Raw genomic sequence first — 11,170 nt, 5'->3', positions numbered from 1 at the left:
ATTAACATTAAAAGAACTTAATTTTGGATGGAAATGAAAGATTTGTAATTATAAAAGCACCCTATGAATTAATAAGGGCAACCCACACCATAACCATTTTTTGTTTGTTTTATATGGGTTAAAGTTTTTGGAATGAGCAAAATTTTAGTGAAGATGGTCTATATGGTCTAGAAATCATCATCACCAAAAATCAGTCCATTTTGAAACTTCTAACCCGTCAAAAATAGTTTTCAAAAAAAAAAAAAGGACAATTTACGATTCTTGAACTTGTTTTAATAAGGTTAGAAGTTTTAGGATGAGCTGATTTTTTGTGAGGATGATCTCCTCATTGTAGAAATCATCCTCATCAAAAATCAACTTATTCCAAAACTTTTAACCCATATAAGACAAAATAATTTAGCCATGATGTGGGTTTATTAATTTGTGAGGTGTTTATATACTAATGAGGAGATCATCCTCACCAAGAATCAACTCATTTCAAAACTTTTAACCCATATAAGACAAAATAATTTAGCCATGGTGTTGGTTTATTAAATTGTGAGGGTGTTTATATACTTATCCATGGGATATAAGAGGTAATATCCTTTTAAGTATAAGGGCATACTTGTCCGTGCTCAAAAAAATGAAGGAAATACTTGTTCGTGTTGAAAAAAGCGAAGTGCTTACCGCTTCGACACTTTTTTTTAACATCAAAATAATGCTGAATTTTTTTTACTTATTTTCAGCAATAAGCGCTGAAAATATGGAGTAAATAAATGTGCGCTATTTTGACAAAAAGTGCTGAAATTATTTTTTTTTCAACAATAAACGCTGAAAAATAGTGCAAACAAACACTGCATAAGTCAACTATGTGTGAAGGAAGGATCACAGTCAACATCTCAATGACCGTACAAGACAACAAGTACAAGAAATCAAAACAACCTGAAACTAACCAATTAAACAACATTTCACACCCATAACAAGACAGAGCACCAAAATCTAAACGACTCAACACACCCCCACACGGGCTGGACCAGGCCAAAGCACGTGGAGATATGTACTAGTTGACATGGAGGAAAGAAAAGCCTACTTTGATACCATGATAAATTTGGGAGTTCAACTCAAAATCAATTGGCAATGAGTGGAGAGGCCTAAGAGCTTATAAAGAGAGAGACAAAGTAATTTTTGTCTGATGTGGGACTAAACTCAACCGATTGAACTTCCCTCAACAAACAATGAATAAAATTATGACTTTTTAATAAGCAACTTGCTAAATTAGGACTCTCTAATAACAGTACGTTCTAAATATATCGGTTTCCTAACATGATCTTTGTTCTTGCTGAACTTCGGGGTTGCAACCACCACCGAAAGAAACCTGAAAACAAGGAAGTAGAACATCTCCATTGTTGCAGATCTCTCTCTCTCTCTCTCACACACACACACACACACACACACTGGGAGACAATTATCAGCATGTGGTTTATCACTCACAATAAAATTGATTAATGGAGAAAATGTGGTTTGCCATGAAAATTCATATATTTTTACCCTTTCTGCTGTGAAAATGATTATTTTTGGGTGATTTAGACATACCCCTATGTTTTGTTGAATGTTAGATATACCCCCTATGTTTTAAAACTGATGACATGCTTCCCTTGACCTCGGTCTTTTAAATAAACTAAGGGAAAAAGACTCAAATGCCCTCATCTTTAATCTCTTACCAAAAGAACTCGGATTTTTCTTCTCCAAATCAGTCATTCATCATCTATCTTAAGATTGTATCTACTTCAAGTCTTCAACATTCAAATCTCAATGTAAGATATAATTTTTGAGGAAATATAAAATGATGAAATTTTGGATAGAAAAATCTAAGATGTTTTACGAAAGAAGGCAAGATAGAAAATGATGGATGGAAATAAAGTTGAATAGATTAAAGTTATTTTAGAGGTTGAAGAGCTAGAAGATGATTGGTTTTGGAGAAGAAAATTCTTAGCTAGAGATTAAAGATGAGAGCATTTGAATCTTTTCCTCTTAATCTATTTAGAAGACTAAGGTTAAGGGATGCATGTCATCAGTTTCAAAACAAGGGGTGGGGGTATCTCTAATATTCAGGAAAACATATGGGGGTACAAATCACCCATATTTTTTTTTAGAAAATTTGAAATTATTTCTTCACATCTGATCAATTGATTAATCAGGTACTAAACAGGAATGGGGCCTACTCCAATTAAGTTGGTCCACCACAGAAAGGCGAAACAAGGTCTGATGCATTATTTTAAAACTCGTCTTGAACAAGATTTAAATAAATGACTTAGAATTAGAACAAACCATGACTTTGAGGCGACTTGTCAACTCGTCTCATTGTTGGACAATAACGTGACAATTCGTACGAGTCATCTCAGTCTTGGACGAGATTTAAATCATGGTCCAGTGACAGCCCTACCACAGTGTGGTATGCAATTGCTTCTCTTTGAAGTAACGTTGGAATAGAATATAATCCAACTTTTTTCAATAGTTGTGCGCTGTTCTACCTTACTTATGGTCTTAAAACTCGTTTTTATGCGTCATCTTGTCCGTGAATGAGACCAAGTCATCTCGGACGAGTTTTTCGAAATGTTTGGGACGTCTGATTCAACAATGAGAAAAAATGAACATGGGGTTTGGGGTTTTAAATCTCATCCGATACATTGACTTATCTGTCCGTCTCATCCATGCCTGATACCGAGACGATTGAGATGATACGTCTTGTTTTGATAGATTATTAATTTATATATGCGTCCATTGAATTTGATCATCTGAACATTTCTCATCATGAAGGTTCACGACTGAGCTGGGGTAAGTTGTGGACCCGAGGATTCCAATTAATACTAAGAACCGTGACTTTCTGACTCTCTTGTTTCATACGCTCCCTAATCTGACTATTACAAAATCAAAAATCTTTTTCTTAGAGTATCCCAAAGCAAATGATCTAGGCGTAGAAAGAGCTTATGAAAAGAGAGAGTCAGGCAGAAAGCAATGATGAGTCCACCAAGAATAAAGGACTGTTTAGAGAGTAGATGGAAAGAAATAAGGATATTTAAATTTTTTTTTTTTCTTTTTTCAGATTTTATAGCATAATGATGCGATGCTGCAACGTAGGCGTAATCATTTTAAAGAGTTAATATTGAAACACCAACTGTGCACAATTCTTGCATGGGAAATGTTCAACACCCTAAGCTTTACCCTACACCTTAACAAACGTGTTTTATCATACATGGATTAGAAGTTTTGGAATGGGCTGATTTTTTTGAGGATGATCTCTATGATTAAATGATCATTCTCACCAAAAATCAGCCTATTCCAAAAATTTTAGCCCCATGTTTACAAGTTGAAAAATCGTGTTCCATCCATTTTTTGTAAATCATTTTTTATGGGATTAGAAGTTTTGGAATGGGCTGATTTTTGGTGAGGATGATCTCTACACCATAGAGATCATTCTCACTAAAAATCAACCTATAGAGATCATTCTCACTAAAAATCAACTTATTCCAAAACTTCTAACCCATGTAGGACAAATCATGTTTGTTAAAGTGTAGGGTAAAGCTTTAGGGTGGCGAACGGGACCCTTCTTACATAGGAATTGGCTTGGCATTAGTAAAGGTTGGTGTGGCAATAGCAGCTCTCTTAATTTAGAAAGCTTAAAAACTATTGAAATTGTTTTAACAAGAGTTATATAATGTTGAGATTATAATTTGAGTCAAACGTCCGTAATGTTTGAAAAGTGTTTTAATCTTTAATTGGGGTGATAAATAATCTAAGAAATTGGGCTGTAATAAGTAAAAGTTGGGAGTACCAGTAGCATCTTTCTTAATTTATTCAAAATAAAATTTTAGTATTCATCCCAAAGAACACACTTTTGCTATTTCTCTTACATTTAATAAAAAAATCTGAAACAAATTTCACAATACTTGTAGAACTTTTAATGGATCTGATTGATTAAAACTGAATCTGATTTAATACCTTAAAAATAATTTAATTTATGGTATAAGGTTCTGTTATCCAATAATTACCCACCAATCCATCAATCACCTTCCAATTCCATAATATATGAAACTGTATTCATAGTTTGAGATATAAAACAGCTTTTGGGATGGTATTCGAGTGAATAGAGATGCCATATGCATCTTCTTCATGGTTTAGTCAAGTTTGGGTGCCCAACCAAAACAAGTGAATCAATTAAATCAATTTTTTTTTTCTCGTGGGCCCAGGTATGAAGCAGTTACGAGTGCATACTACAGGGGAACACTTGGGGCAATGTTGGTACACCATGCGACATCATCAAGAGGCAGAGCTTTGATAATGTGGCAAGTCGCGGAAACATCCGCACTTAAAGGTAACAACGTGGAGAGTGCCTTCTTTAAGCTGTTAGAGGAGATCCATGGAGTGGCGTCTAAGAAGGCCTGGGAATGCAAACAAAGAAAAACTGATGGTGGTGTTGATTCTCAAAGGATCCAAGATTGAAGTTATTTCGGGGGATGATTTGAAGATGAGTGAGTTGAAGAAAGTGTTGTCTTGTTCTTGTTGATATTCGCCTAAACTTCTTTTCTTCTTTTTTTACTACGAATTTTTCGGTTTGGCTGGCGAGACTGAATGATTGCAGGGGTTCTGTTTTCATATAATAGAAATTGTCTATAGAACCGTAGATGTTTTTCATTGTGATACAAGTGAGAAGTATCTAATGTCCCAAACAATGACTATTAAGAAATAAAGAGATGGTAGAATGGGAAACAGTATAAAAGATACCTTACTCAGGTTTCTCCGCTTAGGCCGCCATGTGGGATGGGAACAGAAAACCAGATTGTTAGTAATCAAACGGTAGTGACCGCCCTTGAAGATAGGCAACCTACAAACAGCATGCATGCTCAATCATGTACGCTGACACTTCATTAAAAGATTAAATGCAAGTACATTTGATGGATGGGGGAAAAAACAGAAGAAATGGTACAAAATTAGATCAAACCCAACTTTTTGGAATAAGGCTTACAGATGATGAATTATATCGAGTAGAAAAATAATGCAAATGTTCAACATATATGTCTAAAAACAGTGCCTAGGATTGAATTCTAAATTGGGAATATCAATGAAGTAAAACAAAGTTAATGTGATTGGTCGACCAATAAAGAACCTCAAGTTTATTACAGATCAGCATAATAAAATACTTTCTTTAGTGTAGTAAATCATACCAAAATTGATAAATGACAAGTAGGATAAATAAAATTTCTGCCAAATCATGGTAAAACTGCATATAGTAGCATTCTAGTTAAACAAATGACTGAAAAAGAACATGGACTCTCTAACTGCCGCTAACAAACAAGAGAACGCCATTGTTTAAAATGCCAATGTTACCATCATATTCTGAAATCAAAGCTTCAAGCCAGCTCTTGCCATAGCTAGAGCTCCCTCATAACTATGATTTCCACCAATGAATCCGCTAATATGAACAAACACACAACCAGGAATCCCACTCTCCTTGGACAGTTCTTCATCTCTCAAACCTCTCCACTGAGCTGGGAGAGGTTTCCGGCTTTCGAATTTATCAGGAGATACTGCCACTGCCTGAACTCTCCAACCTTTGCTCCTATCATCCTACAGATCGACACCAATATGAATACACAGGCTATTTTTATAGAAGAAAATTTGAAATTCACATGTATGCATATGGACGAGGTTGTCACAACCCCCCTGCCAAAAAGTGACACTTGATGCAGGACAACTAGCTCTGATGCCGAATTGATGAATGATGACTAGATAAGCTTTTATTGGGTTTGAAGAAGGGTTGAAAGATGCTGGAAGAGGGGTTTTATGATCTAGAATGAGGGTTTTTAAGGGGGGGGGGGGGGGGGGGGGGGGGGAGAGTGATCGTTTTTTGGCTGTGGGTTTATTGCCACCCCCAAAAAATAAAAAAACCCCGCTTCCAATGCAAATCTTCCAAAAACATCCATCAACTTTCTTTTTGCTCGAAGTGGCATATAGAAGAATATGGATTTTTTTTTCATAAGGAGACAATGAATCTTGATGATTTAAAAATTAGTTAAGTTACTGAAAATACCAGTTGGTCCGTATGAACAATGCTAAATAGTGCTGGAGAATAGATATGATTACCTCATAAAGAACATATTTGATGGAAGGATCAATCTTCATCTCCTCCTCAAGTTCAAATAAATGGAGCTTCCACTGTGGAACAAATCAAATTCTGTAAGAATGTTCTGAACATTAAGAAAAATCAGCTAAACCATAAGGTACAAGTACCTTTTGAGTTTTTAAAAGATATTGAAGAAACACAAATTTTACAATAGGAAAAGGTGTTTTACTGTGAACCAATTAAGTATAAGTTATGACATAACTTTAAGCAGAATTGAATGGAAAAACAGGCACATCCAGCCAATCCCAAATATTTGGGATGAGGCTTTGACGATGATGATGATGACACAACCCTTACACAGTGCACAACTGTTGAGACTGTACCTGTTGAACTTGCAGAAAATGAAATCGAAAAAACTTAGATTTAATGCCATGTGCTAAACATTGTAACCAGATCTAATTCCCTGTTGAGGAGTGAACTTCAATAAATTGGAGCAACAAACCAAGAAAGCATGAACATGCTTTAGTGTCCTCAAAACTCATCAATAATTATATGCTTTGTCCAAGGTACCCTCTCTTATTTGGTGTTAACTTGAGACCAATAAATTAAAAGGGTAAGGATTTTTTTGTAGAGATACAGCTACACTGGTTAAAGACCCAACATTTCAAGAGCCCTGAGAAACAACTTCAACTCTCTAAAATAACTAACAGGAGAGATGACAGATCATATTCCTAGACAAATACATCCGTTTCCGAAGGTGAGATTCTTGAAGCAGGTAAAGAGGAAAGACCTCTGTATTTGTTTATTGTATAAACCGATTACTCTTCCATCACCATTTTAAAAATGACTTGTGCAACATCAGCCACTCCTAAATGTATGACTTCGGCCACTTGCCCCCAAACAAAGTCAAGATTTCTCCACTGGTATCAACACATATAAATTGACATAAATTAATACCAAACAACACATAGAAATTGCAAATATATTATGCTTACTTACAGGGCAAAATTTATTCAATGTCATGATTTCTCCACTGGGATCAACATCTCCTCTTGCTGTGAGACACTCCATAACAATTGACTGTGCCGGTAACCATGATTTTGCATGAAATTGGACATTCTGAAAATAGAAAACTTTTGTTAGTAATGATCCCCTTAGACCCTGAGTGGTATTTCGTAATGTTAAGCGAGTCTAAAGTAGATTCAGGATCAGGGCGGTGGGTAGGGTAAGAAGGGCAGCGATCGCGTATGAACCTTCAATATTACAATTTTCAGAGACATTTAAGGTTAAAAAAGAGTCTTCTATTGAGAAATAGGCAATTAGGGGAAAATTTTCAGTATAGAAGAACATCACTATCATATGCAAAGCTCTCGAAGAAAAATTAACCTCTAAAAATTCATTTCCTGCAAGAATCATTGCACGTTGAAAGGCCTCATTTTCTTTCTCAGGTGAGTGATCCGGATCCATCCAGTCCAAATTAAATCTTCCAACTCTTGAAGACAAGCTTGTGTTGCTCACATATCTTGGAGGCTGATCTGTATCATATTGATTAATTCCATTGTCTTTAGCATCAATCGCCTGTTGCAAGTAAAAAGTAGTACATGCCACGAGTCAAGCTAACACATTTATCTACATTGTATGAAATGATTTATCCCGTACATAAAACAGCTGGCAAAACTTGACAAAATTTAGCCGCATATAAACTCTATATACCTCCATAAAGCTTTTATAGACAGCTATAAATAACCGATGAACATTCGGGTGTCCTTGATCAAGCTGAAGCTCCTTTGCAATTATCTCCAACCCATAATGCTAAAGAAAGAAAACATAAATTGAAATGTCAGGCAACACAAAGGATGATTATAAAATATAGTAAAGCAAATCTCAATATATCTTAATTAATGGAAGAAAATTTAACAAAAGAAGAAGAAGAAGAGGCAACAGACTTATTATCTTGTTAGTTATGTTTTATTCTTTAGAAGAGTACGAAATAAAAAAAAACAATACTAGTGCTATATATTGCATAGATTAATAGCATCATAGAGGTGATATTTAAATATCACTTATCAAGAAAATCTACATTTCAAATCCTGGATACGCTGTTGTATGATTGCCCAAAAAAATCATTTTTTTATGGGTATAATTTAGTAAGAAATAAAGGAGGTCCGAGGACAGGGGCGGAGCTAGTAAGGAGCTTGTGGGGGCAATTGCCCCCATAGAGCGTTGAGACACTCCTGTATTTTCAACTAAATACATGCTACATTTGCCCCCACTCACTCATCTCCCTCCTTATTAGCTCCCACCCCATCACCTCCCTCGAAAATTTTCCCCCAGCCCTCTTACAGTTTTTGATGGTGACATTGTCTCTTGATTGGACCTCCTCTCAGGGACTAATTGGAAAAGACCTAAATAGCCTTTTCTTCAACTTCCAACCAAAAATCTTTGAATTTCTCCCCAAAACTATTCATATTCAAGCTTTTCAACTGTACCATTAATTATACCCCCACTACAATAAAATCCTGGCTCCGCCCCTGGTCGAGGAGACCTGCTTATTACATTAGAGAACCACAATCTAACCATGAGGTTCCATCTAAACACAAAATCCTCAAAAATACAAAGCATGCAAGCAATTCCCATTATGTAGGAACTTCGAAAATGTAGTTTAGCTAATATAATGTACCCAGTGAGATACCAATTAAATGCTAGAAACAGTAAATTCCCAATGTGAGAAATCATTTGGAAAAAAAAAAAATAATAATCTGAAATCCGAACATGTTCAAAGTAGCATTCAACTTGTAGTATTGTATTAGTCAAAGAACTTCACGGAACACTGAAAGAAGTCCAACCCTTTTTTGCTAGTTGCAGAGATGAGAATTGGGGACTCAAGTTTTAAACCCTCGAAACAAACCTAAAAGTAGAAAATGTTAGAATACCTTGTAGACAAGCCCAGCACTACTGAGTTTGGTTTTGAATCCATGACCGAAAGCCTCATTAAACCCCTTCTGGTGATGATCGTAACGATCACGGCTTGGATCATACACGCCCCCTACATCCAGTACCGCATCAAGTGTTTCCAAAACCTACATATAACACCAAAAAAATCCAATTCGCAGCCAAGTTAACAACTTTACATCCAAAAAAGAAAAAAAAAATAGTTTTTTTTTTTTTTTTTTTGGAGCAAAAGCTCAGAATCGAAACCTGAAGATCTCTGGTGCGAACAATTTCAGCACAAGAGAACTTATCAGTGAGACGAATCATGAAGCAACCGAGAACTTCGTCGCAGTGAAAGCTACCATTGTGAGTGCCAACTCGCTTGGGAGGTGTATTAACAGGGGAACCCGTAGAGAAATCAAAAAACCTAGAAGAATTACTGGGAGAGTTCGCCATGAGAGGAAGATTGACGATGCTTCTATGGAAGAAAAACTTCTGATTCAAACCTCTAACAACGAACATTCCTCAGTTATGGAACAACTCCGCTTGTCTTCCATCTCTATCGTTATAGAGTATCGTATTTCCCTCTCAAGAAGTCGACGATAGAGATCACTGCACCAACCGTTATTCTCACTGCACCAGTGCACCACGCACCACCCAAAAGCATCAAATGATTCTATTGGCACACCAACTTTTATAAAACAACGCACCAACCCTTTTGAAATGAAACATTTGTCTAGACCCTTATTAGCAATTCGGAATACGACAAAAAATTCAAACTCTATTCGATTTTGGGTTGCAAAAATTCGGTTTAAAATTTGATAAATGGAAAATATGCGACGTATGCTTCATACATATATCATCAGTCTCATTTCAAAAATTCAAAAATAAAAAATTCGATAATATTGTCATTATTTTTTTAAAGATAAAAAGGACATTTGTAACCTAAAAGGTGGATTCCTCCAAAATTTTGAAATATAGTCGCTTTAAAGTTGACTTGTGTTACATGTCACAACTTACAAGTTTACACTTTTGTAACATACAACAACTTACAATATATATATTTTTTTCAATCGAGTTATATACAAATTCATAAAATTTGTATAAAAAAAAACATGTATTTAATATATATTTTTTAACTTAATATGCATGAATTATTCATAATAGTTAATATACTCTGGAGTATAATATTATCATTGAAAAAAATAAAAATTTTGTGAATTTTTAAATAATTAAACGGGAGATTGGCAGTAAAGGTTTACACTCACATGTAGATTGGTATGTTATAAGTAAAAGTTGGTATGTTAAGAGAAATTCTTTAAAAAAAATTGTGAAGTGATGAAATTAATCATTTAAGAAAAACCCTCCATGGTCTACATATATCAAACTATTTATTTGATCAGAAATTATTGATTTTTATTTATTTATTGTGACTAGTTGTAATTCTACCAAATTTAGTTGAAAGGATTCAATGGGAACTTACTTAGTGTGGTGACATGGTAGGAATTCATCGATTTTAAATCGTTATCGAATAGTTCAAGATTGACCTATCGGATGGAGTTTTATTAAAAATTTTTTTTTTGATTGTCAAGATTTCCTAATGACTCTTATGGTTGGAGTAAGGATTTTCATGATCATTTTAAATTACTTTTACAAATTTTAAGATGTTGATTCTTGTATAATGAAATCTTTGTTGAATTCTTAGTAGATGCAAAGAAAAATGAGAAAGAGAGGCAAAGTAACAAGTGGGTGCAAAGAGACTTCCAAAATTTAGGGTGGTGAAAGAGAGTAAGTAGAGGCAGTAAAGAACACAATTACAATCATGATTTTTAAACTCGGTATTTCATCTCATCTCGTTCAGCTCTGATATTGAGTCGTCTCGGATGAGTTTTCCGATGCGTTTGAGACGTCTCGTGAGACAAATCAATAAATTGAATTGTAACATTTCTCAGTAAAAAAATGACTTTGTGAGTTGATCTCGTTTAGCTCTGATATCGAGTTAACTTGGGCAATACGTCTCGATCTCGAACAAGTTTAAAAATCATGATTACAATTACAACATGAATCGTTATACTCTGACTACCCACGTGACAAACTCAATTGATTATCTGATGTGACAAGTTCAAGAACAGTAGATTT

The 11,170-nt window shown here is 35.0% G+C and overlaps 2 protein-coding genes across 4 annotated transcripts; one reads left to right on the top strand and one right to left on the bottom strand.

The window, feature by feature from the left end:
- Window positions 1-3,540: 3,540 nt before the first annotated feature.
- LOC147409538 (uncharacterized) lies at window positions 3,541-9,680 on the bottom strand. Of its 3 annotated transcripts, none has more exons than XM_086430021.1 (8): window positions 9,299-9,678; window positions 9,034-9,180; window positions 7,814-7,912; window positions 7,487-7,678; window positions 7,100-7,219; window positions 6,121-6,192; window positions 5,365-5,604; window positions 3,541-4,861 (listed from the first exon to the last, which is right to left on the bottom strand). In XM_086430021.1, the coding sequence occupies exons 1-7, from the start codon at window positions 9,551-9,553 to the stop codon at window positions 5,380-5,382; spliced, it is 1,110 nt and encodes a 369-aa protein (XP_086286147.1). In that variant the 5' UTR covers window positions 9,554-9,678; the 3' UTR covers window positions 3,541-4,861; window positions 5,365-5,379. The 3 variants fall into 3 exon arrangements, 2 of the variants coding, with proteins under 2 accessions (XP_086286147.1, XP_086286154.1); XR_015174388.1 differs by lacking the exon at window positions 3,541-4,861 and adding an exon at window positions 6,363-7,020 and having other exon boundaries at window positions 5,537-5,604; window positions 9,299-9,680; XM_086430028.1 differs by lacking the exon at window positions 3,541-4,861 and having other exon boundaries at window positions 5,072-5,604.
- Window positions 4,130-4,479, top strand: LOC147409539 (ras-related protein RABA1c-like). Its single transcript, XM_086418037.1, has 2 exons — window positions 4,130-4,152; window positions 4,227-4,479. Exons 1-2 carry the CDS (start codon window positions 4,130-4,132, stop codon window positions 4,477-4,479), a joined length of 276 nt encoding a protein of 91 aa, XP_086274163.1.
- Window positions 9,681-11,170: the final 1,490 nt, after the last annotated feature.

This window comes from Akebia trifoliata, chromosome 2 (genome assembly GCF_017979445.1).
Source record: "Akebia trifoliata isolate Shusen 1 chromosome 2, ASM1797944v1, whole genome shotgun sequence".
NCBI classification, from domain to species: domain Eukaryota; kingdom Viridiplantae; phylum Streptophyta; class Magnoliopsida; order Ranunculales; family Lardizabalaceae; genus Akebia; species Akebia trifoliata.
Note: the sequence above shows the minus strand (reverse complement) of the source record. Positions and strands in the feature narration are given on the sequence as shown.